The sequence below is a fragment of the Heliconius melpomene genome, chromosome 11 (assembly GCF_056956725.1).
Source record: "Heliconius melpomene rosina isolate 202511_hmr_F chromosome 11, ASM5695672v1, whole genome shotgun sequence".
Taxonomy (NCBI): Eukaryota; Metazoa; Arthropoda; class Insecta; order Lepidoptera; family Nymphalidae; genus Heliconius; species Heliconius melpomene.
The window spans coordinates 12,078,086-12,105,456 of NC_140399.1; the positions used below are offsets into that span (position 1 = coordinate 12,078,086).

The 27,371-nt window shown below is 43.3% G+C and overlaps 2 protein-coding genes and 1 long non-coding RNA gene across 3 annotated transcripts; all 3 read left to right on the forward strand.

The window, feature by feature from the left end:
* On the forward strand, window positions 1–27,371 carry LOC146534955 (uncharacterized). Its single transcript, XR_014878404.1, has 4 exons — window positions 1–686; window positions 1,050–1,202; window positions 7,519–7,565; window positions 9,186–27,371. It is a non-coding gene; the product is annotated as an uncharacterized LOC146534955 (long non-coding RNA).
* LOC146534956 (uncharacterized) lies at window positions 3,090–6,631 on the forward strand. The gene has a single exon (XM_085192495.1). The coding sequence runs from the start codon at window positions 3,090–3,092 to the stop codon at window positions 3,930–3,932; it is 843 nt and encodes a 280-aa protein (XP_085048621.1). The 3' UTR covers window positions 3,933–6,631.
* On the forward strand, window positions 4,146–5,555 carry LOC146534957 (protein CFDP2-like). The gene has a single exon (XM_085193361.1). It carries the CDS (start codon window positions 4,146–4,148, stop codon window positions 5,553–5,555), a length of 1,410 nt encoding a protein of 469 aa, XP_085049487.1.

The window sequence follows — 27,371 nt, forward strand, 5'->3', positions numbered from 1 at the left end:
AATGATTGAGGCCAATCGTGGCGCAGGGGCACAGTGCTACAGTTTTATTTGGGTACAAAAGAGTTGTTCAAGACCAAATAATAGGTTTAATTTAAATAATTATAATGCAACTTTATTACAAATCATAGATAACAACGCCCATTATATTTTTAACTAGCAACATTTTATTTGTAATTTATGAGGCGTTTTTAATAGTCTGTCACTTTTGACGTTTTGTTTGTCAATATTGCTGTTGTTGCATCTGGGAATAAACATGTCCGTTTTTGCTCCCTTGTGAGGGAATTTAATTTCCATCCTTCTTAATCCTGTATAATCATGGTCCATATCGAGCTGGATGTTGAGGACGCCGTCTGGGATTAACCAAAATCAATTGAATTAAAGAATTTCAAGAAGAATTTAAGGAATATTTGTCAACGTGTGCAGAGGTTAAGTAAGCACACGAGATATCATATCACGATTTGAAGTATTCATGATCCAAATTGACCTGGATGTTGAGAACACCATCTGAAATAGGAGAAATAAGGAAAATCTATTTAATTAAAGAATTTCAAGAATATTTAAGGGAATATTTGTCAACGTGTGCAGAGGTCAAGTAAGGTCCACGGGGTATCATATCACGATTTGAAGAAGTATTCTTTAGATATTTCCTTTAAGTGTTTCTCTTAATACAACCCATCACTCGCAAGGTATTTAATTAAATTTAATGCTGTTTCAGGTTATTAAAATTAAATAGTTAATTTTACACGTGTCATAAACACGAATTTGTTCACGTAACTAGGTAATTGGTGAAGTTTAGTCATTTTTGAGTAAGATTTGAGAAATATATTATAAATACTGTAATTTTTATAAATTTAATATACTCAAATCTATATAATATTCACTCAAGTAAGACATTCATTTATCAATACAGTTTACTGGTCACATTAGTTCATTAAACTTTCATTCTTTTGGTTTAACAGCATTCATTAATAAATATTGTTATATGTCCTTTTTCTATTTGTTTACGTAGGAATTGCTTTAATTTAAGGGTTTACTGTAAACAATTCCAGGTGATAACACTTATCTCCCATAATGCCTGAAGAAAAGGAATTCATTAAGAGATGCGAAAGCTATAAGGGTCGGCTGACAATGTTCTTCAGTTATATTAATTCATTGGATCCTGCTTCACTGACGGCTTCCGATAATAGTGAATTATAATTAAGGTAAGATTGAAACTGTTTATAATCAGTTTGATGAAGTTCAAACAAACTTTAAATGTTTAGATTAGATGTGCTAGATATACAATAACAGGAATGTGTATCATTTGAATCTCAGTATTTCACCTGTGTTGTTAAAGACAAGTTTTATTACTTGTGTGTTTCGTTAGAATGAACCGCTGCAGTTGTCATCCAGTCAATTGAATTTTCAGCGAAGAATTACATCACTGCATGGACTCTTTTGTGTGAGCGGTTTGATAATAAGCGTTTATTAGTTCAGCACCACATCTGAGCTTTATTTCAAATTGAGTTAATAAATAAAGAGTCCTCCTTTATTTTTAAAAGTGTAATTGATCAGATAAACAAAAATATTCATGCATTAAGATCCCTTGGGGAGCCCACGGAGCACTGGGATACACTGTGGATTTATATTATTACTCAAAAGTTAGATCCAAAGGCATTCCGTGACTGGGAGGAGTTCAAAGGTCGTTTAGATAAGGAACAGCCAATTAAATTAAAATCACTTCTTGATTTCATTCGTAATCGCACTGACTTATTAGAGAAACTGGAATCTAACCATATTAAATAGTCAGTTAATAATAATAATAACAGTAATCAATAAGTTATTATTGAAGATATAAAGCTATGATTTCGTACCAAAATGTTGAGCCGTTGCCTACTCCATCTTTATCTTTTCCATCTAAAAACTGTGCCCTAAGTGTACCGGTGAACATAACTTGTCTAATTGTTCTGATTTTCTTTCATTGAGCATGGATGCGAGATTACAAGTCTTATCTACTTTTAAAATATGTTATAATTGTTTTCATAAAGGACATAACGCGTATCAATGTCAAAAGTCAGGGTGTAAATTATGTAAATGAAAACCCACACACTCAAATTCATTTGTCTGGTTATAAAACTAAACAGAAAGGTAAACGACAGGTTAGCGTCTTGTCAACGAGCGTTACGTCACCGCTCCCATGCGCTCAGCATGAAGTATTGCTGTCTACTGCACTTATTAAAATATGTGATAAGAATGATCGTGAAATGATTGCTCGCGTTATTCTCGACAGCGGTGGCACTTCACGTATTATGACGGAACGTTTATACAGTAAGTTAAATACATATATATCTGAAATTGATAAATCCTTAATGGGCGTTAACATGTAAGTAAAATGTGCACAGTTTCAATAAAATCATTAAATAATAAATATACTACTAGCTTGCAATGTTTTATTTTATTCATCAATTACAAGTAACGTGCCATCTCAGCAATTAGATTTATCGCAGTTTAAATTCCCATCCAATATTTGCTTCGCGGCGACGAGTGAGGGCGCTACCGTGCAACTAGTGACATCGTCTCAATGTTATCTTGCAAATTAAAAATAGTATTAACTAATAGAACGTAATAAAGACTGTGTGTTATTGTGAATATAAGTGAGAAACGCCAGGATTAGTGTTTGTGAATCGGAAATCCATGAACTGTAAGAGAAAACATGCAAAATATTTGGGCTTCTACCACATTTGAAAAACAAAGGATTACAAAAATCTGAGGATTAAATAGCATCAACACTGGTAACAGAAGGTCAGTAATAATACACTTAAGGTGTAATAACCAGTGGAAAACAATTATTTACTGAAAAGATAAAATATACATAATATCAAATATTCAAAACGAAGATATCAATAACGGTCGGACCAATCAGCGCCATCTGTGATCAAACAGAAAAAGCTAACTCTAATTAGACTAATTGTTGACCATACAAGTACAGCAACTCGTCACTAGAGGCCGTATTTAAATTTTTTGTTCACCAAAAACCCATTAATCCATATTAAGCGTCGAAGTAATACGGTTATCGATACAAGAGGGCACCACTTGAATCAATTAGAGCCATGGAAGATATCATGAATGCACTACTTAATATACAAAAAGAACTAAATCAACAAAAAATTGAGATAAGAAAAAGCGGTGAAAATGTAACGGAGCAAATATCACTTAATTTAAACAAAATCCTTGATGAGAAATTCGCGATTTGGGAAGAAAAATACCAAGTCTTGAATGCAAGAGTGGAAAACCAAGAAAGAAGAATTCAATTTATAGAAAGACAAGCACGGCAAAGGAATATTGTCTTCTTTGGTATAGAGGAGAAGGAAACATCATATGTCGACTTAGAAAACAACTTAATTAAATTTATAAGCGATCATCTCTCCACAAATTTAGAAAACAGAGACCTTGAAGCGATAAAAAGAGTGGGAAGAAAAGGAGACAAGCCGCGCCCATTGATTGCAACTTTCTTAACTCTCGGCATAACAATTAATATTTTTAAACAGAAAAGGCTTTTGAAAAATACTTCGTTTTATATAAATGACGACTATCCAAAACATATACTAGAAAAAAGGAGGGAACTAAACAATCAAGCAATTCAAGAACGCGAAAAAGGCAATAGAGCAGTAATAAAATACGATAAATTAATTATACTCAAACCAAACAATAAAAGGTCACGTTCAAATTCAGCTGTACCTATACCTCAAAAATTAAGTGATACCAGTAACAATACAAAACCTTTAAAGAAGAACAAAATACAACAAGGCCATCAGTCTAACGCAGTAGCACGCAGATCAAACAGTATCTCGGAAGGAGCTCTAAAACCAGGAATTCTGAACTTCCTAGTTAACAAAAATGTCAACAACATACACAAACAAGATAACGATAGCCACAATAAACACAACCTATAGCAACCAATGCCCTCCTCACATACGAATACAAAACCTAAAGGAATATATTTAAGAAACAAAAATCATCTTCCAAGACGGCTGGTCACCGAGGAAGATAAAGACCAAAACCCTCCAAATACTCCAAAACAAAAAATGAAAAATCCCAAAAATAAAAATAATTATTTAAAAATTGCAACATACAACGTCAGAACACTCTCTAACACTGAAAAGTACATGGAACTCATGCATGCTATACGGAACGTAAACATAGACATACTTGGCCTAGCGGAAATAAGAAGAACAGGATGCAAAATAGAAGAATACAATACACATGTACTATGTTATATAGGGGAAACACCGGGTCAATATGGGGTAGGATTTCTCATCAGAAAAGAATATAAGAAAAACATCATTAACTTTTGCGGCCTATCGGAAAGGGTCGCACTCATTCAGCTGAAGTTCGGGGATACAAATCTATCAATTATTCAAGTTCACGCACCGACCGCAGACTCAGATGACGAAGACTTAGAAAAATTCTATCATACGCTACAAGAAGCTAACAGTTTACTAAAAAGTCACGACAACATTATGGTAATAGGTAATTTCAATGCCAAAATAGGAATGCCGAAAAGAAACGAAAGCCTTATCATGGGTAATTTCGGATACGGAAAAAGAAATAAAAGAGGAGAAAGGCTAATACAATATGCTCTTGAGTATAAACTATCCATCATGAACACTCATTTTAAAAAGAAAGACAATCGGAAATGGACATGGATTTCGCCAGATGAAAAAACAAAAAATGAACTAGATTTTATTACATCTAATAACCCTCAGAATATTGCAAACATAGAGGTTCTAAGCAATGTAGATTTCCCATCAGACCATAGAATAGTTAGAGCAACATTAAACTTAAAAAGTCCGAAAAAGTGTAGAAGAAACTATCGAAATTCAATGTCGTCACTGACATCACAAGAAGAAATAAAAGTATACCTACACAAATTAGAATCGAACATTACAGACCTAGCCAACTTCGACGAAAATGACATACAAAAAACCTACAATAAATTCGAACTATACTTAAGAAACAGCTTAAAATCAGATAATGCCGACAAGAAAAACGAACATACTTGCTATTTCTTCAGTGAAACAACTAAAGCTTTGATCCAACGGCGCACTGAACTTATAAAAACTGAAAACAAATCACGCAAGATGAAAAAAGAGTTATCAAACCTTTACAAACAAGCCAACAAGTCAATAAGAAACGATTACAAGCAGCACAGGCAGAGGACAATAGAAAATAGCATAACACGCTATAGAAGCGCAAAAAGAGCCTACAAGCAACTAATTACTCATACAGACTGGATTAAGGGCTTTAAGAACGAACAAAAAGAAACAAGATCAAGAAAAGACTTAATATCCTGCGCCACAAAATTTTACAGAGCTCTATATTCGCATGAGCCACAAAACATAACCACGCTCACAGAGTTACACTCAAATAGCTTACAAACCAACATCGAAGAAACGACTATTATAACGGAACAAGATGTCTTAGATAACATTAAAAAGTTGAAACGAGAGAAGAGCCCAGGACCCGATGGCTTAAAGAGTGATGTATTAATTGAAGGAGCCAAATTCCTCACCTGACCACTCACTTGCATATTTAACTTGGTACTAAAAACAGGCATGATACCGGAGCAATGGCTGAATTCAGACATAATACTAATATACAAAAAAGGGGACCCTCTGGAAATCACTAACTACCGCCCGATTAGCCTACTATCAAGTGTGTACAAGTTATTTACATCTACAATTCTAAGCAAAATTAGCTCAATAATTGACAGAAAGCAACCAGTAGAACAAGCAGGATTCCGCCCTGGATTCTCGACTATAGATCATATCCATACGCTGGAACAAATAATGGAGAAACACTTAGAATTTAACAAGAATTTGTATATAGGTTTCATCGATTATACAAAAGCCTTTGACAGTCTCTATCATAGCTCTATCTGGGAAGCTTTACACAACTGTAATATAGACCTAAGAATAATAAAAACTATAAAAAACATCTACCTGAATAGCGTGAGCAGAGTAAAACTAGAAACTCGAGGCGAGAAGATCAGAATAGCTCGAGGTGTAAGGCAGGGCGACCCATTATCTCCAAAACTGTTCATAGCTGTTCTGCAGGACGTTTTTTCTAAACTGAACTGGGCATCTGACGGCATCCCTATCAGTAACGAACGCCTCACCCATTTGAGATTTGCTGACGACATCGCAATCTTCGCTGAGACTCCCAGGAAACTAGAAAATATGATATCACAACTAAACAAACAGAGCAAACTAGTGGGATTGAGTATGAACCTCAGCAAAACAAAAATAATGGCTAATGGATCAAAAAGTAAAATATCGCTAGAAGGGGTCGAACTGGAGTATGTAGAGCAGTATTTATACTTAGGAAAGCAAGTGTCATTTCTTAAAACAAATAACGAAGACGAGGTCAACAGAAGAATCACGTGCACCTGGAACAAGTACTGGGCTCATAAGGAAATATTAAAAGGCAACTATGAATTAAATATGAAAAAAATCATAATGGACACTTGTATTCTCCCCTGCTTGACCTATGGCTCCCAAACGTGGACAGTAACAAACACAATAAAGAATAAGATAAAAACCTGCCAGCGAGCAATGGAAAGAAGCATGTTACACCCAAGAAAAATCCAAAAGGTCAAAAGCGAAGAAATAAGAAAAAAGACAAAAGTGACCGATGCACTGTACAAAACACTAAAACTAAAATGGGGCTGGGCTGGCCACGAGATCCACTGACCAGCGATGGACTCTCAAAACCACTAAATGGATCGGCCCACAAGGAAAAAGAAAAGTGGGCAGGCCACAAAAACGATGGGCAGATGACATAGTGTTCATTGCAGGGAAAAACTGGATAAGACTAGCACAGGATAGAAAAACATGGAGAAAAATGGAGGAGGCCTATACTCACCAAGAGGTTCCTATAATTTAAGCTTATATATAATTAAAATAAATAAAATAAAAAAAATAAATAAATAAATAATAATAAAAAATAAAATAAAAAAAAAATTAAAAAAATAAATACATGTATATATATATAAAGAAAGAGAAAAAAGAAACTAATAAATAAATAAATAAATAAATAATAATAACATGTGAAAATTATATTTCCAATTTAATATGTATGTAGTAAATTTTACTGTAAATTTTATTTATTTTTGTAAGATGTTTATTTTTGTGAAATGTGTAGAATTTTATGTTTATAGGAAAATAAAATGCTTTATTATTATTATTATATTATTATTTGCTTAGCGGACCCGACCTATTCACCTGCCGGGATTGATATGATATTAGGTGCTGATGTATTCTGGGACCTATTAGGCTCTCAGCGCATAAAGCTAGGTCAAGGTCAATGTACCCTTACGCTATGTGAAACTAAGCTTGGATGGTTAGTATGTGGTTCAGTCTCATCTAATCAGTTGTCTAATGTAAAATGCAATTTAATTACCATTGATGAGTCACTTCAACTGAACACATTAAATAATACAACAAATAAAATGACACTTGTTTACTTTGCTTATTACAGAGAGCGACGGGGACGGGAGCGGGCGAGACGACCGCCGCGAATATCTGGTAACCTTATTCATAATTACTTTCTCTTATTATATTATGTGGATATTTCATAAAATACGTATACAACTAATATAAATACGTATAAAATACGGATATAAAATATAATCTATATATATAAAAGGACTTGTCCTCACTGACTGAGGTAAGACGCACGCACAGCCGTAACCGCTGTGCGTAGAAACGTGGAATTTGGACAGATGTTTACTGTCGTAATCTGGACATCCACTAAGAAGGGATTTTGAAAAATTTTAACCCTAAAGGGGCGAAATAGGAGTTGAAAGTTTGTATGGGAAAAAAATTAAATCGGCACCGATATTTATAAAATTTGAAATTCAGACTCTTAAAAGTATTTAATTGAACACATGTTTCATGGTTTTCTAGAATTCTTCCCCTAAGGGTGCAAATAAGGGGTTGAAAGTTTGTATGGAAAAATCTTTAAAACGCCACCGATTATTATAAAATTTGAAAATTAGACCTTTAAAAATATTTCATTGAACACATGTTTTATGGTTTATTAGAATTCGCCCCCAAAATAAGTAAGCGAAGCTGCGCGCGTCCGCTAGTACGTATATAAATATATATTCATCGGTTTTTATATTGTATACACACGTTTGATAATAATGTATTGAAAGTAAGATGGTGCATGATAAATGAAGTTGCCTTCCCTTAGCTGCTGTGCTAATTAAGCGTATCTTGAAATATTTTCTGAGGGGCCTGGACTTCAGCTTTGAACAGATATGTTCGTGTAAATATTGTTTTTTAAGGTTCCGTATCTAAAAATCGGAATCGGAAAAAAGGAACCCCAGAAACGCTTGGAAATATAGAGTTGAAATTTAAACCACATATCAGATCTACGATCCTTTGATTTCCTGAAAAAAACGTACTTTTACATTAACAAAAAAAAATCATGGCCGTTTATATCGCAAAAAACGAGTTTTTCGCACTATGAAGTGAATAAAAATTAATAGGGCACTTCCGGTTGAAGCTAGCATAGCTAGGTAGTACTAGTTCATTAAATAATCTGAATCAATATATTTGTGGTTAAATCCTAAAAAATAACAGCCTTAAAACGGAGGTAAAATTTGGTATTAAAGCCGCTAGTTCAAAGTGAGGTATCAGATGAAAGGGCTCTGGCTAAGCCAAGCTTGGATTTCACAAAGACTTGACACCGACACCTTCAATTTTTGATCGAAACTCTCGAAGGGCGACCGCTTGTCCCGTGTTTTTAAATTTTTTGTGACAAATCTTGTTGTAAGTAAAAGTTGATCCCACTTCTACGCCCCATCCCTTCTGTACGTAGACTCCAGAATCCAGTCGGTACGGCGTAAAGATAAATTATTATTACTGACTTTAATACTACTAAATAGTTTGAATGTAAAACTGACTGGGTGTGGGTCCCACTCGGGAAGATGAAATATTTATTTAAATTTATATTTCCATTTATGTATCAGTTCTATTCTTCTAATTCGCCATATCTCTAGAATTTGGCAAAAAGTGGGGAACGGAGTGTCTTAACACTAGGTTCCTTTTGCCTACCCTGCTGTGTGTGGGATACAGCGTGAAGCTGATTATTATTCAATTTTCATAAATAATAATGTTTGTTTATTATTTATATTACAGATATGCGGTGTTGTACGAGAGGAGCCTTTGAAGATATAACCAAGATAAGATTTAAAATAATATATTAACAATTACTTATAGCACATATAGTACAATCTCACCAATCTCAGGAACTACCTTATGAAATATAGGTTATTATAAATAGTATTATTATTATTAATATATATATGTAACTTGGTTTTGGGTTGTGTTCCCATTTGAGGCAATTACTATATTCTTTAACTAGCGGACGCGCGCAGCTTCGCCTGCTTATTTGCTCCCTAATAATAATAATAATAATAAATTCTAATAAACCATGAAACACGTGTTCAATGAAATATTTTAAAGAGTCTATATTAAAATTTTATAAAATCTGTAGTGATTTAAAGATTTTTACATACAAACTTTCAACCCCTTATTTGCACCCTTAGGAGGTGTATTCTTAAAAACCACGAAACACGTGTTCAATGAAATCTATTTAAGAGTGAATTTCAAATTTTATAAAAATCGGTGACGATTTAAAAAAAAATCCATATAAACTTTCAAGCCCTATTTCACCCCTTTAGGGTTAAAATTTTTCAAAATCCCTTCTCAGTAGTATCACGTTTCTACGCACAGCGGTTACGGCTGTGCGTGCATCTTACCTCAGTCAGTGAGGACAAGTCCTTTTATATATATATATACCTTTAGAATTATAGTGACCTAATAAAAAAAACACCATGATATTGAGAAAGAAAAAATATACATAGATAAATAAATCAACAGTTAATTAAAAAAGCATTTACTACTTTATCATCTAAAATGATTTTGTAAGCCCAATTTTTCAACAAAAACGTAATTGTACACATCTTTATTTGACCTTGCCCAAAACTTGATATTTTTAAAAGGTCTCTATAATTCTAAAGATGCGATATAGATTATTAGGAAATAATGAAATGTAATTTGTATACCTAAGAATTATTATACTGTAATTTTTTTATGAAGGAATTAAATTAAAGTATTAAAATAAAACAGATTTTTTCTAAAGACATATCTTTAGATATAATTTCCATTTACGGGAAATGTCATGTGGTTATGTTATGTGTTGTTATGTTATGTTAATTTTTCTGGCGTTGAGTCTTACAACTCTCAGAACTGTAGGAGTTTTTAACTTTGATTTTTTTAACATTTTTTTTTTTTATTTAGAGGTGTGATGTATGTAGTAGTAGTATAGCATATATTTTTTTAATGTGTTACCATTTTTTTTGTTCGGAATCTCAAAGAATATGTTCTCATATTTTCTAAAAAAAACAAATTTACGATTAGCTTCTATTAAAATAAGAAACTGACCTATCATTTTTTGATGATTTGATCAACTTTATTTTTTTTTTATTATCTTACTAGCTGACCCAGTGTCCCGAATAGCAGAATAAGTATTAAAAAAATAAAAATTACACACACATATTCACATATTAGAAATAGAGAAACAAAAACCTAAAAAAAAGGATACATAAAATCAGCACAATTAAACTCATAATATAACAAAAAAAATAGTAATTTATATGATTAGTAAATAGTTTATCCTTCCTTCCTATATCTTATAAAACAAAGTCGGATTTCGCGTCGGTCTGGCCTTTCCAACTCTGCTTCTTCTAAGCCACCCAACGGATTTTGATGCGGTTTTCACCATTAGATCGAGTATTTCTCAGGGAAGGTTTATATATAGTTTATTATTTGTACATTCTTATGTAAATTAACATAAATACGATAAATATGTCTAAAGTCCTACCCGTTGAGACACTTTCGCGCATGCGCTGCTTTAATGGTAAGCACTACATGAAAATAATGTACTGGAGTATTGTTCCTCTTAATAAGATCTACAAAAAAGTCAGCGACAGCATATTCATATCTTTTAAGAATAACCTGTAGTGATCATATTTCTGTCTAAAAATAGTAATTTCAATGTATTTTTTATTGTGAGGGATATTTTTCCATAATAGTATTAATCCTTATCCTTTAAAATTCTTTATTAATTTTCTACGTTAAACGAAGATAAAATTTGCTTTTTACACTATTTCGAAATTGTGAATAGTATTAGAGAAAAACGCATTTAATTGTTGACACATCACGCCGTTGACACATCAGCTGTATCTCCTCAAATTTCACTTATCCCTTACTCTCAGCCTATAAATAAGTATGTTAGTTACGTTGGCCATTTAATGTAGGTCAAAACTGTCTTTTACTGTTTTTCATTTTAATAAGTACTTTAGAAGTTGTTACAATATCTTGCTTTTCATCAGAGACGGAGTACCCTCTTCCGTACCCAACCGGTGTTGCTGTAAAAGCCAATAGAGCTGGCAGCATTAACCGTCAGAGAACCAAGGCCCTGATGTCGTTTGGAGCTAGTACGGAGATGGCCGAAAGAATGCCTAAGTTCTGCGCCCGGCAAAGTAAATTTAGAAGTGATCGCACGTACTTTGGAGTTATCCAATAATTATAATGTATTTCTACGCGACATAGTTGGTTATATCTTTCGTTTAAGTATTTTTGGGTAAGAGAATAGTAGGTAGTGTTGTTTATAATTTCTCTCGTTTAAGTTTTCTGTTGTTTGTGTTATTTATTTGTGTTTATTTTAAAACAATTGGAAAATTCTTATTGGAACTACAAAAATGCGAGTTGCATTAGGGTTTAATTAATTTTTACATTATCTTAAGTGATTTGCATACATACATTATATGAATAATTTAATAGTTAAAGCGGGCGAAGCCGCGTGTGGGTTGCTAGTTGCTATATAATATTCGCGTGGAAATACATTATAATTATTGGATAACTCCAAAACGAACGACATCAGTGCGTTGGTTCTCTGACCGTGGTCTCAGGCGAAAACCTGCTTTAGAGCAGACACATGGAAGGAGATGCGGGGGGCATTAGAATTGGACCCTCGGTTTCCTGAGGGAGGCCTAGATTAAACGACCAAGGGCGACTGCTCATGAATCGGATTTGGAGGAGGATAGAAAGTCCCTCGGAAGAAGACCTCGGGCGGCCGGGTATGCGGAGTGCTGCTCCTTAGGTGCAGGTGACCCGACACATCGGCGCAACGGAATACGTTGGACGCGAGACGACCAATGTGTACCTCTAGGGTTTCTACTTTTGGGTTGCGGTGAGTGGCGCGTGGTGTTCACGTAGTATGGTGCCTGCGTCACTCGCCGGAAGGTGAGGTTTTGTACTACCTGCAGGATTCCTCGTTGAGTAATACTCGCTAGGGCATTGTGATGTCATCAATGTATAGTGCGTAGAGAGCAGGTGACAAAATTCTGACTGGGACAACGGCAGCGATCGGGTCGCTGCTAGACCTCGCACTCTCAACTCTCACGCAAAATGTTCTGTCACTTACAAAGCAGAGCGGCAATGACATGCGCGACGTGCGGGGGAGTGCCGGCTCTGAACACTTTATAAAATAAGCCCGGGTACCAGACACGGTCGAATTTTTTGTTTTTTTTTTATTATATTACTTAATCTATACTAATACTAGCGGACGCGCGCAGCTTCGCTTGCGTATTTAAGGGTGAATTCTAATAACCCATGAAACATGTGTTCAATGAAATATTTTTAAGAGTCTAAATTTCAAATTTTATAAAAATCGGTGGCGATTTAAAGATTTTTCCATACAAACTTTCAACCCCTTATTTGCATCCTTAGGGGGTAAATTCTAGAAAACCATGAAACATATGTTCAATTAAATATTTTTAAGAGTCTAAATATTAAATTTTATAAAAATCGGTGGCGATCTAAGAATTTTCCCATACAAACTTTCAACCCCTTATTTGCACCCTTAGGGGGTGAATTCTAGAAAACCATGCAACATGTATTTAATTATATACGTTTAAGAGTCTGAATTTCAAATTTTATAAAAATTGGTGACGATTTAAAAAAAACCTATACAAACTTTCAACCCCTTATTTGCACCCTTAGGGGGAGAATTCTAGAATACCATGAAACACGTGTTCAATTAAATTCTGTTAAAAATCTAAATTTCAAATTTTATAAAAATCGTTGCCGATTCAAATTTTTTTCCATAAAAACTTTAAACCCCTATTTCACCCCTTTAGGGTTAAAATTTTTCAAAATCCCTTCTTAGTGGATGTCCAGATTACGAAAATAAATATCTTTCCAAATTTAACGTTTCTACCATCAGCGGTTACGGCTGTGCGTGCGTCTTACCTCAGTCAGTGAGGACAAGTCCTTTTATATATTATATTATTATATAGATAATAAAGCGGAAGAGTTTGTTTGTTTGAACGCTAAGATCTCTGGATCTACTGGTCCGATTTACTTTGTTTTTGTTTTGTATGAAAGCTGCATTCTTCAGAAGTGCTATAGGCTATATTACATTATACATATAAACTAATATATTTTAAAGTACTTTCTAATTTGACATGCAATTTATTCTGCTATAACAACCGTCGCGTCGCTACGCGACCGTTACCGCGACATTTTGATATTCATCCTTATGAAAATAAATATTATAGTCACTTTTAGCATTTTATCTTGATTGAAATTATAGTTTACTGTATAACATACTAATAAATAATTAAGGAGATGTCACTGATTCGAAATGACCTAGCCTACGGGCGGCACAATATGACCGACGCGAAAATATTCTTATACTTCAAGCAGGCGTAGTTGCGTCCGGGTCCACTAGTACATTAATACGCGTGCTACGTTAAGGAAGACTGCTATTGTACTCTCCTTTCGGTTGATCACTGTTGTGGCGTAGTTTACTCAGAGTGGTATGCCCGCTCGCCGAACTGCTCGTTTCGTGGGTGGATATGCAACTGGAGACGTGAGAGGATTAACTTCTCGAACAGCTTGGCGACCGTGCTGAGGAGGATTATAGATCGGTATCCCTCAGCAGCATAATGAGCCAGGCGGATGCGGCGGATCCACTTTTTTAAGCAAAATGTCGCGGGGCACGGGGGGACGCGTGTTGGGCGGAAAGCCGTTACACAGCAAGGATTTTTTAGTATCGTAATGACTATTTTTAGACAGAAATAGGCTCACTTAACACTACCTTAAACCTACTAATAACTACTACAAAAAATATGAAACCAAATATATCGCGCTGGAATAATACATTCAACTCCAATTATCCAATACGTGCAAACGCATCTAAATCTTCTTTGCTATAGAGGCAGGCGGGCTTTTTTTTCGAGCTTGTGGTTAATGCTGTTAGCTCTATTGGCTTTAACAGCGACATCGGTTGGGTGGTGAAGAGTGTACTCTGTCCCTGATGAAAAGCAAGCACTACGTGAAGAAAATTAAACCGAACGAAACCTGATTGGTCCCCGACCGGTGTTCCCTTGTCAGTTATTGCGCTAGTGTTCCGCTCCTGTAAGCTGAAGGTTATTAATCTGTGGTCACTAGAACTGGCCCCTTTTTTTTACGTGAGGAAATCCTTTTACAGATACCGGCCCGAGTGGGGACTCGAGCGGGTTATGTGGGACTCGTGGACCGGCTGAAGGCCAATCCCAATACCCACTAAAACCTCACGGTGCTCCTCCTCGATCGCCACTGGCCGCGAGACGCGGGGACTAGAATCGTCCATGAATCGCGGCGGCGGGAGCCTGCTAGGCACGTCGCGGAGTCAAGGGTGCCAGGTTGGTAGGCGGCCAGCTTCCCCAAGCTGACCGCCCTCTGGCACATTAGGGCGGAAGGCGGCGATCGTGTGCCGCCCTCCGGCGACCCGGTCTCCTACGGCGGATGGCGACTTCGGCAAAAGCCTCCCTCGCCCGTTCCGCCGACTCCTTCTCGAGCACCACTGCCTCGCAGAAAGATGAGACCGCGTCCCACGACGTCTCGCTACCAGCCATGGCCTTGACCACGGCCGGCAGGGGAAGGTCGTCCCCGATGACGTCGCGCAAGCCCGACGTTGAGCTGGCCCCTGTGTTAACCCACCAGTAGCCCAGGCGAACACCCCCCGACGTCAGCGTAACATCAATGTACGACTCCCCGTTTACGGTCCAGAATGTGGGTGGCTCCCCCGGTAGGTTCTCCACCTGGAGGCCTCTGCCTATGATATAGGTAATCCTGCCTATGATAATCCTCCCTCCTCTGCGTGACCGCGCTCCCCCGACCAATGTAGTGCCTGGGGAGGGGAGTGCCACATCGGTGAGTGCGTGTTAGTGTCCACCGCAATCACCAACCGTTGCCCCTTGAGTGCCTCCAGCATTTGCCCAAGGTGTTGTAAGTGCGGACCTATATCATGTGAGTATTGAAAGTAGGCACCCACTGCGTAGACAGAGGTCGCTGGCGGGGTCAGACACGTGGAACACCATGCAGTGGCTGGTGCACAAGTCCTCCCGCACCGAGCATGGAGGTGTATGGAGCAGGCGACGTCTCTCCTTCCAAGGTATACGGCCGCTTTACTGTCGACGCCTGCCGGGAGTATAAGAGGCCTTTAAGTCGAAGCCCCCCCGATGTGAGCGTGACATCTATGTGCGACTCCCCGTTGGCTGTGGCAAATGTTGGCGGTTGGCCTTGCCGATTTTCGACGACTAGGCCTCTCCCCGTAATAAAGGATTCCATTTCTTCTCGGCGCCGGGATACTGTGCCACCCCGACCGATGTAGTGCCGGGGGAGGGAGTGCCACATCGGGGAGTGCGCGTTCGAGTCCACCCCGACGACGACACGCTGTCCTCGTAGTGCTTCCAGCACCCGCCCAAGATGTTGTAAGTGAGGGCCAATGTCTTGGGAGTACTGGAAGTAGGCACTCACTGCATAAAACGAGGACGCCGCCGGGCTCAGGGAAACGTGCACCACAACGCAGTGGCTGGTGCACAGGTGCAGTTGTATGGAGCAGGCGACGTCTCTCCTTCCAATGTAAATAGCCGCTTTGCTATCGACGCCTGCCGGGAGTATCATAGGGCCTTGCGGGACATACGGCTCCTGAGCTAGGACTAGGTCGAGCGCGTGGGCGTCGACGATGGCTGGCAACTCTATCGTGGCTGCCGCTGAGCCCTGAAGATTAAGCTGCCCGAACCTGAATTTCTGGTGGCCTCCTCTATCCATAATTGACCCTTTGCAACTCCCGGTCCTCCGCGTATCGTCGGGCAGGGCATTCCCTGGCATTAGTACTGTGCTTCCCTGCACCCTTTCGCCCGAACTTTTTACAAGTGGCGCAGCAGGTGTTTGCGGACACGCATTCCTCGCGCTTGTGCCCGTCCTCTCCGCAGCGCCCACATGTGGTTACCTTCGACCGACAGTATTTCTTTGGGTGGCCGAACTGCTGGCACCTCCTACAACAAGTAACCCCCACATAGTCATTAACTTCTACTACCTCCCACCCCACATATAGCCGGCCGACACCAACGAGGTGCTTTCGCAACGCCGCTGATGCCTGGCAAATCCACACACACCTGTTGCCGGCCCTTTGCCTCTTGAACATTGGCTTTAGTTCTTCATTAAGAGATTTTGCGGTCCATGCGGAGCCCTCTAGGTTCTGCTCATATAGATTATCGATTATGTCCTCGAACTTGTCGGTGTGCTCCGCCCCTGTTAACGAGATTAGGGGCATCCTATCTCTAGGCTCCGCAGTGCGCAGGGTGGGGGAATGGCCTTCTTGAGTGCCTCCGCAGCCTTGGCCGACCCAGTCTGCACAATTACTCCTCCATTTCCACACGGGCGGATGCTGCTGATTGTTACCCCAATTTTGGCTGGTTGCAGAGACGTCTTGAGCACCATTTTAGTGTCTGCAGCGGTCTTCAGCGGTCTTCAGCTTTTCCCGCTGATCCTCCGCGGGATACACGGCCACAGCTGGTCCTTGGCGCACTGGGACGGGTCGTGTCTCCTGACTTCCCCCCAGCTTTAGAGTCGCCGCATAAGTCTGCGACGGTGGCTCCTGGGGAGGGGGAACGATCCCGACAGGTGTAGGTGCGCCTCTTTGCGCCTCCATAGCTCTTCTTTCTGCTGCGGCCACACGGGCAATCAGCAGGCCCACGATGGCGGTCAATCGCTCGGTGTTGGCGCCAATGCTAGCAATTTTTTCCTTGTTTAATTTACTGGTCTTGGACCTCACCGCCTCCATGATGGATTTGGAGTGGTGTGATGCATGGCCCAAGACTCCCAACAACGGCGCTTCCATGAGAGGATCCACTGGGATGTCGGGTAGAGTCCTTGGTGCGTCAGGTTCTGGAACAGCCACCGGCTCAGCAGCTGTAATCTGCCGGCGCTTCACCTGGTCCGCGACCTGATCCGGAGAAGACAGAGGTATTTTTTCCTGTCTCAACATCGGTGCATCGGCTTCCATTTGTGCGTCGGCTGGCACCTCAGTCGTCATTGGCCGAGCATGCGGCCGCCCACCCGTCGGCACAGCCAATCCTGTCGTAGGGGGCGCGGCGTCCAGCGAGCCAAACCCTTTGGGGGGCGTGCGCACAAGCCCGCCCTTTGTGAATGGCGACAGCTTGCCGCGCTCTCTTAGCAGCCTCTCCTCTATTTCTCCGACCTCTCTCGCCTCCCTGACCTCTCGGGCCTTTGGTTAACCTGGCATCACGGGCCTCTAGGGCCTCTCTCACCTCCTGGACCTCTCGGGCCTCTAGGGTCTCTCTCACCTCCTGGACCTCTCGGGCCTCTCGCGCCACTCGCGATACACGCGCCTCGAGCGCCGCCGCCTCATCCATCTTCTTCCGGTCCATTGTGCTGGCAACACAGCACCACTGACAGCTGTCACTGCCACCACTGTTCTAGTCTATGATTGTCAAACTGAGCACGTGCTTATCACGCGCCTCGTGTGCAACATAACCTATAAGCTAGATTACAACTAACTTAGAACTAGGGCACTAACCTAGAAATGGGTCCAATATCCCTTGCAGGACGCGTAGTACGCGCCCGCGCACCTGCCTGCGTGGTTAAACGCCCAAAAGGGACGCCACCACACAAAGCACACCACAAACCACGTGTCACTGTCACCAAACACTGCAAAGCACTCTTAAAACTAAAACTGTGTCACTATCACTCAGTAGTTCGTGTATTGAAACATGCGGAAAAGCACCCGGAAAAGCTCGGAAAATCGAGAAAAACCACGAAAATCTAGCAAAAAGAGCGGAGCCGCGCGCACACGTCCGTCACCTACGAAAGTCGGCGACGAAGTCGGGCCAGGTTGGTAGGCGGCCAGCTTCCCCAAGCTGACCGCCCTCTGGCACATTAGGGTGGAAGGCGGCGATCGTGTGCCGCCCTCCGGCGACCCGGTCTCCTACGGCGGATGGCGACTTCGGCAAAAGCCTTCCTCGCCCGTTCCGCCGACTCCTTCTCGAGCACCACTGCCTCGCAGAAAGATGAGACCGCGTCCCACGACGTCTCGCTACCAGTCATGGCCTTGACCACGGCCGGCAGGAGAAGGTCGTCCCCGATGACGTCGCGCAAGCCCGACGTTGAGACGCCCAGGCTGCGCACACCACTAGAACTGGCCCCTGTGTTAACCCACCAGTAGCCCAGGTGAACACCCCCCGACGTCAGCGTAACATCAATGTACGACTCCCCGTTTACGGTCCAGAATGTGGGTGGCTCCCCCGGTAGGTTCTCCACCTGGAGGCCTCTGCCTATGATATAGGTAATCCTGCCTATGATAATCCGGGAGGATTATCATAGGGTCACGCAGAGGAGGGACCTCTGCGTGACCGCGCTCCCCCGACCAATGTAGTGCCTGGGGAGGGGAGTGCCACATCGGTGAGTGCGTGTTAGTGTCCACAGCAATCACCAACCGTTGCCCCTTGAGTGCCTCCAGCATTCGCCCAAGGTGTTGTAAGTGCGGACCTATATCATGTGAGTATTGAAAGTAGGCACCCACTGCGTAGACAGAGGTCGCTGGCGGGGTCAGACACGTGGAACACCATGCAGTGGTGCCTCCAGTCCTCCCGCACCGAGCATGGAGCTGTATGGAGCAGGCGACGTCTCTCTTTCCAAGGTATACGGCCGCTTTACTGTCGACGCCTGCCGGGAGTATAAGAGGGCCAAGGTCCGCAGCCGCGTCTTGCGTGACGTACGGTTCCTGAATTAGTACCAGGTCGAGCGCGTGGTCGCTAAAGATGGCTGGCAACTCCATCGTGGCTGTCGCCGAGCCCTGGAGATTTAACTGCCCGAACCTAAATTTGTGGTGACCGCCTCTATCCATAGTTGATCCTTTGTAACTCCCGATCCTTCGCGTATCGTCGGGCAGGGCATTCCCTCGCATTGGTACTATGCTCCCCTGCACCCTTTCGCCCGAACTTTTTGCAAGTGGCGCAGCTGGTGTTTGTGGAGACGCATTCCTCGCGCTTGTACCCGTCCTCTCCGCAGCGCCCACATGTGGTCACTTTTGACCGACAGTACCTTTCTGGATGGCCGAACTGCTGGCACCTCCGACAGCACGTGACCCCCACGTAGTCGTTTACTTCAACTACCTCCCACCCCACACATAGCCGGCCGACACCAACGAGGGGCTTTCGCAACGCCGCTGATGCCTGGCAAATCCACACGCACCTGTTGCCTGCTCTTTGCTTCTTGAACAGTGGCTTGAGTTCCTGCTTCAAGGTATTTGTGGACCATGCAGTGCCCTCCAGATTTTGCTCATAAAGGTTGGCCAGTATATCTTCAAATTTGTCGGTGTGCTCCGCCCCTGATAAAGAGATTAGGGGCATCCTGTCTTTCGGCTCCGCAGTGCGTAGGGTGGGAGGGATGGCCTTCGTAAGTGCTTCCGCAGCCTTTGCCCACCCGGTCTGCACAATCACTCCCCCATTTCTACACGGGCGGATGCTGCTGATAGTTACGCCAATTTTGGCTGGTTGTACAGAAGTCTTGAGCACCATTTTAGTGTCCGCGGCGGTCTTGAGCTTCTCCCGCTGATCCTCCGCGGGATACACGGCCACAGCTGGTCCTTGGCGCACTGGGACGGGTCGTGTCGCCTGACTTCCCCCCAGCTTTAGAGTCGCCACATAAGTCTGCGACGGTGGCTCCTGGGGAGGGGGAACGAACCCGACAGGTGCAGGTGCACATTTGCGCCTCCTCAGCTCTCCTTTCGGCTGCAGCCACACAGGCAACTAGCAGGCCCACGATAGCGGTTAACCGCTCAGTGTTGGCACCAATGCTAGCAATCTCTTCTTTGTTGAGCTTACTAGTCTTGGACCTCACCGCCTCCATAATTGATTTGGCGCGCCAGAGACTTCCGGGGTGTAAAACCCCCCGCCTCCATAAACCTCCCCAGCGCCCTCTGAAAATTGTCGTCTTCCTCGTTATCCGCCATGCCAGACACTTGCCAAGTGTCTGTTACTGACTAGACAGCTGAGCAGTGGCAACACCGCCACGACAGGGACTGTCTGACAGCTGTCAACCGAGACGTCAAATGTCAGTGCCAATGCCGCGTGCTCACACCACGTGCTCTTTGAGGTTATGTACGCCTTAAATATTCCGTGCCTCTGCCTGAAGCGCTATAAGTTACTGGAAACTGTTACAGTACCTTTAAAAATCCTTTGTACCACACCAATGCACACACAACACTTAAAAACACAGTAGTCCGTGAATTGATAACCGCAAATCCCCGCACTGTAAAAGTGAGAGCAGGTGCACACGTCCGTTCGCCACGACGATCGGACGCGAAGTTAGATAGTAGATAAGGACAGCGGGAATCTCGTTAATCCATTCATGCGCGTCGCTAATTAGATGACGAGGCATTTGGCTATTACGCCACCCGCTTCGTCCTCGAATGAGTAACACCCCTTCAACAGGCATACTCGGGAGTACCAAATCGCCCTCTAGCTTCCCTCAGCGTTTGGGTATTATGGCATTGTGCACTTGGTGAGCTTGTTCCTAAAGTTCTTGGCAACGAGGGCCTCGCAAAAAGTTACCGCGAGAGGTGCAAGGGAGTGCAGCACCCGTTTCCACAGGGCCCCTATTATTCAGTCCGGCGTCGCGTCGTGGTTGTACTCATCATCTGGTTGAACCTGTTTCAGTTCATATGTGACCCCCTTATAACGGGGCACGATATTACGCCGTAAACGTTACGCTCAAGCTCCAAGAGTGTGTGCATTTCCCAATGGGATGCAGCACTCCATACACCGCGCCAAGAAATGGTGCAGGACGTCGTCTGGACACTCCCCGCAAGCGGTCTTAGTCTACCAGCGACTATTTCGACTAGCTCCTCGTTCTTCCCATATTTGCTACCTTTAGCCCGATGAGATTCGTCGAGCGGCCTGCTGCCTGAGACTACCTGTGTGTCCAGAATGACATCCACTCCTCCCTTTGACCCGATTAGGTCTGAACTTAGCCACGGATGTTGTGTCATCGGGACTAGTAATGCCGAACTTGCTGAGCAACTTCCTGGCCTACTTCAGCTTCCCTCGAACCATGTCAGTTCTGGCGGCGACCGCAACCGCTGGCCAACTCGACTCGGCGAGCCGACCGGAACCATCGTTCGCAAGCAAGGCAAGCCGAGCCCGCCGTCTCGAACGGATGCGTAGTAGTAACCAAGAGGCACATCAGCCGGTAGCCTCAGCCACTTTTTCACCGCGCCGTGGATCTGGACATCGAGCTTTCTGAGTCTGTTGTCCGATATCGTCCCCCGTCCGTATGGACAAACCCCCTTTGCATTGTGTCGGGTGGACAACAATCCAGCAGCCTGCGCGCCAGGATTGCGTGGAGGTGTCGGAGTGGCACTGACGCAATCGAGATCGGCCGATAGTCACTCGGTTGCCTGGGAGACATCAACCAGGAGTTGATAATTTCTGCCGTCACGGGAATGGGAACTGAACGCCACTCATCCGCACGGAAACCGTTCGGACCAGGCGCGGTTTCCAGGTCGACCTTGACAGCGTTAACCTCGTTTACCGAGATCGGCTGCCGCAGCGATTCAAGACACGATTCCTCGGCACCCGCTGCTTGCCTGTCGCCAATGGGCTTCCAGCTCCGCAAGACTGTGCATAACCCCTCGGCTCTGGCCGGTAATGATTTCAGCTGCTATTCGACCCGTACTCTTCCGAAACAGCTCTTGTACCCTCGCATACTCAATTCGTCTCCGCTTCTGGCTAGAAATCATCTCTAGCGCTTCTTCTGTTTGTAACGTGTCTCGGTGGAGGCGCCTCGCAGTCTTCGCTCCCAGCCCGCATCGCTTCCTTCGCTCCTCGGCTACTTTAAGCAACCTAGACAAAGTCCGCTCTGCATTCGGACTGATATTCGCTCGGACTACAGGTATCAGTTCACCAGCGGGCGGCACGTCTTCAGAGGATACCTCTACGCGGGTCAGCTGCGCTGGCTGGGAGTGCAGGTCAGAGCACGGGCACCCGCTCGCTATAGGGTCTGGCGCGGGGAGGGACAGCTCCTCCAGGAAGGTTTTCACCAACCCTTTGTAGTCTGTCCCCCGTCGCTTGGCCTTAACCGCCTCTAGCGTCCGATGGAGCTGGGGTAGTTGAGCGTGCAGGTCTCTGCCCGTATAATTACCGTTATCCTTTGTCAGCTGCGTCTCCGTGCGCGCTAATAAAAGAGCCTCTTCTTCGCGCCATCTCCGCTTCACCTCATTCGGAGCAGCCTCCACACGGGGTGGTCCACTATATTCTTATTATATTCCATTGCGTCAGTGTATACCCTCTTGCTCGACCGGGAGGCAAGCCCGGTCGACAAGGTTCGCCCTCAGCACTCGTATGTCTCGCCGAAGCGTGCCGATAGACTTGGAGGTTTCCCCCCCATCAGACTACTGTGCGTATTCCTACGCACAGCCCGGCCCTTGCTATGCGTGGGCCCTTCCGGCTCGCACCCGAGATGGTCGTGGATGCTTGACAAGGATCATGGGCCACCATGCGTTGTCGAAGGCTCCAGAGATATCCAAAAAGGTGGCCTGCACGTATTTACATGTGCTGCCGGCCACTACCTCCTGAAGGGAACGTAGGGCGGTAAGTGTTGACTTACCCCCGGTGAACCCGTGCTGGCAAACGGATATATCAGCCTGCCGTCCTTCCACACCTCTGGGAAAGTTCCTTCCTCCACACATAGTCCGAAAATACGCGTTAGCTCGGAGCCAGCTGAGAGCCACACATGCTTAACAATGCGGGCGGTGATCCCATCGATACCCGGCGCAAGGAACCTACCTAGTTAGCTCCTTAACTATCCTCTCCAGATCTCTGCACGAGGGTGGGGGCGCATCTGCACCAGCGGGAGAACAGGCCGCCAACAATCGGACCTGACGATGGTGAATCGTGTCCGTGGACGCATTATCGTCAGGGCAAAGTGAATGCACCATGTTGTCGGGATACTGTACCACCCCGACCGATGTAGTGCCGGGGGAGGGAGTGCCACATCGGGGAGTGCGCGTTCGAGTCCACCCCGACGACGACACGTTGTCCTCGTAGTACTTTCAGCACCCGCCCAAGATGTTGTAAGTGAGGGCCAATGTCTTGGGAAAGTAAGTAGGCACTCACTGCATAAAACGAGGACGCTGCCGGGCTCAGGCAAACGTGCACCACAACGCAGTGGCTGGTGCACAGGTGCAGCTGTATGGAGCAGGCGACGTCTCTTCTTCCTATGTATATGGCCGCCTTACTATCGACGCCTGCCAGGAGTATCATTGGGCCAAGGTCCGCAGCCGCGTCTCGCGGGACGTGCGGCTCCTGAACTAAGACTAGGTCGAGCGCGTGGGCGTCGACGATGGCCGGCATTTCCAGCGTGGCTGCCTGGGACCCCTGCGGATTAAGCTGTCCGAACGTAAAACCATTGGCGTTACTATCCATAGCTTATTCTCTGCAGCTCCCTATCTTCCGCGTGCCGACGCGCCGGGCAGTCACTGGCGTTTGTAGCATGTGTAATGGCGTCCTTCCGCCCAAATTTTTTGCACGTGGCGCAGCAAGCGTTGGCGGCCCTACACTCCCCCTTGTCATGGCCGTCTTCCCCACAACGCCCACAGGTGGTTGTTTTCGAACGGCAGTACTTCAGCGGGTGGCCAAACTGCTGGCATTTATGGCAGCAGGTTACCTCCAGGTAGTCATTTATCTCGACGACCTCCCACCCTATGTATACTCGTCCAATCCCAATAAGGTGCTTGCGGAGCGCTGGCGACACCTGGCAGACCCACATGCACCTGTTTCCAGCCCGCTTCTTCCTGAACAGCGGCTTCAGTTCCTTCCCCAGCGAAGCCAGGTTCCAAGTTGTGTCTGCCAAGTTTGGTTCTTGCAGAGATTCCACGACGTCCTCGAACCGTTCAATGTGCTCAACCCCGGACAAGGAGATGAGAGGCATCCTGTCTTTGGGCTCCGCTGCACGCAGGGTGGGGGGATGGCTTTTCTTAGCGCCTCTGCTGCCTTGGCCGACCCGGTCTGCACAATGACACCTCCGTTTCCGCATGGCCGAATGCTGTCGATTGTAATTCCGATCTTCGCTGGTTGCACCGAGATCTTGAGTACCAGCTTAGTGTCCGCTAATAGATAGGGACAACCCACCAACCACCCATGGTCCTACCCGCCCTTTGGGCATACGGACCGAAACATTGGAGTCCACACGGTACTTGCGTAAAAGCTCTTTCCCAGTGCGGATTCTTGACTCCTACAAATTTCTATATCCTGTCCCTTGATTGTCAACTCTCCCCTTTCTGGGGCTTGACGACACACAGCCATCCCTTCGCGTCCGAGCAGACTTGGATCAAGTTTCCTGTTCCTTCCTCTTGCGGTGCCATGCGCAATATGCGCAAAAGCTCGCAATCGCCTAACTCCTTCCGCGCTTGCCACCAGGTCGCCGTGGTAGACTGGGCCAGACTCGACCCTTAACCAGTTAGTCAGCATCTCGTGGCGCTCCTCCGCGTATAAACTGCAATCCCACAGTACGTGGTCCCGAGTTTCCGCCTCATGCCCGCAGAAACACTCGGCAGACTCGCAAAGCCGCATCTTATGAAGGCGGAACCTAAAACAACCATGACCAGTCAAAATCTGCGACACAACGTAGTCCGGTTCGATCCACACGTAAGACATCCTATCGGCGATCCGAGGGAAGAAAGCATACAGCTCCCTCCCGTCCGCGCTCGAGCTCCACCTTTCCTGCCACTGAGTAAAGATCTCCCTGGTAATAAAATATTTCCGCGAGTTGCGCTCCTTGCCTGTGTCCAATCCCGGATATTCCTGCGCGACTCTTCCTGCGCGAACGACCTCCAGATCAGCAGGGAGAGGTGCCGCTAGCACAGGTAACGCTGCGGTAATGACAGATCTGTAAGCCTTCGTGAGCAATACCAGGGCCGCCGAGCCCTGGAGATTTAACAGCCCGAACTTAAATTTGTGATGATCGCCTCGATCCATAATTGATCCTTTGTAACTCCCGATCCTCCGCGTATCGTCGGGCAGGGCATTCCCTCGCATTGGCACTATGCTCCTTTCGCCCGAACTTTTTGCAAGTGGCGCAGCTGGTGTTTGTGGACACGCATTCCTCACGCTTGTGGTCACCTTTGACCGACAGTACTTTTCTGGATGGCCGAACTGCTGGCACCTCCGACAGCAAGTGACCCCCACGTAGTCGTTTACTTCAACTACCTCCCACCCCACATATAGCCGGCCGACACCAACGAGGTGCTTTCGCAACGCCGCTGATGCCTGGCAAAATCCACACGCACATGTTGCCTGCTCTTTGCTTCTTGAACAGTGGCTTGAGTTCCTGCTTCAAGGAATTTGTGGACTATGCACTGCCCTTCAGATTTTGCTCATACAGGTTGTCCAGTATATCTTCAAATTTGTCGGTGTGCTCCGCCCCTGATAAAGAGATTAGGGGCATCCTGTCTTTCGGCTCCGCAGTGTGTAGGGTGGGAGGGATGGCCTTCGTAAGTGCTTCCGCAGCCTTTGGCCACCCCGTTTGCACAATCACTCCCCCATTTACACACTTTTTTATTGTCTTTTTGTAAATATTGTTTCTTTGTTTTTAGTGCAATAAAATATTATTATTATTATTATATACTCGCCCCGGTGTCCCGAATAGCAGAATAAGTATTAAGAAACAAAAAATAAAGAATGACTGTTAGGCGGTACAAAGTTGGCTGGGTCAGCTAGTATTTAATAAAATGAAAATTTTTTCATTCTGTTTGATAAGAAAACTTTAAATTGACTCAATTTGTAAATCTAACCTTCAATAAGAAGAGTTTGGATGTTTGTCCAACAATATATTGATCTTGTATAGTAAGTAATATTAGTAGCAGACATTATAGAAACAAGAAATAAAGATAAGTTAGTAACTCCAATAAATTGCCTCCAAAAAGTTAACAAATCGTTGATGGATCTGAGGCCTAGGTAACATCTCTTTTAATTAAATTCCGCTATTAGTAATGAAACTTTTATTATTTCTTGTGGAATTATATATATGAATAAATAATGTATTCTAAGTTTGTCACTACAGAGATTCCAAGTAACTGAAAAACATCCTAACAAGTCGTAATTTAAAAAGTTGATTTATATAATTTTTATTAAATGTTTTCTGTGTGTTGATAGAAAGAATCTGAACAATTGAATTTTATTAGTATTCTTGTAAAAAGACTGGTGAGATACTACATACAAGCTGATTAAACCGTTTTGTAAGACGTAGCATAATTTACTTTGTCACAATGTGTTATTGTAATAATAAATAATAAGTAAGTAACCTAATAGTTCAGCGAACCTATTATATATTTTGGTAATATTTTTAGATTGAAAATGTATAAAATCAATATTAATCATATTTTATGGAAATTAACTGTTATAATATTAATAATATTGATATTGAACAAAGAAATGTATTCTTATTTTTACTTCTAATTCACCATACTTAATGTTTCTGATTTTAAAACAAATATAATGAATATAATGCTATGTTGTAACAATTTTTCTAAATAGAAGTAATATTGATGTGAATTCTTAACGTTTTCCAATAAATATAAATATATATAATTTTGAATCTTTCACTATTTCAATATTAGTATTTCAACATTTCTATTCATTACATATTCTTTTCACCTGTGTATAGAAAAAAACAACACGCTCAAGAATACAATAACTTATTTAATGTGATGAACTTATACACGTTCATTAATTTATAGTAATCTTAATAATAATAAATTAATTAACTATTAATAATGAGAAAAAAATGTATAATTATTTTAATGTACCGTTATGCATTTATTTTTATTTCTCGTTAAACATCATTATGTGCCATTTTTATATATTTTAATTGATTTGTTAACTAATATATGCATTTTTTTAATTTTTGATT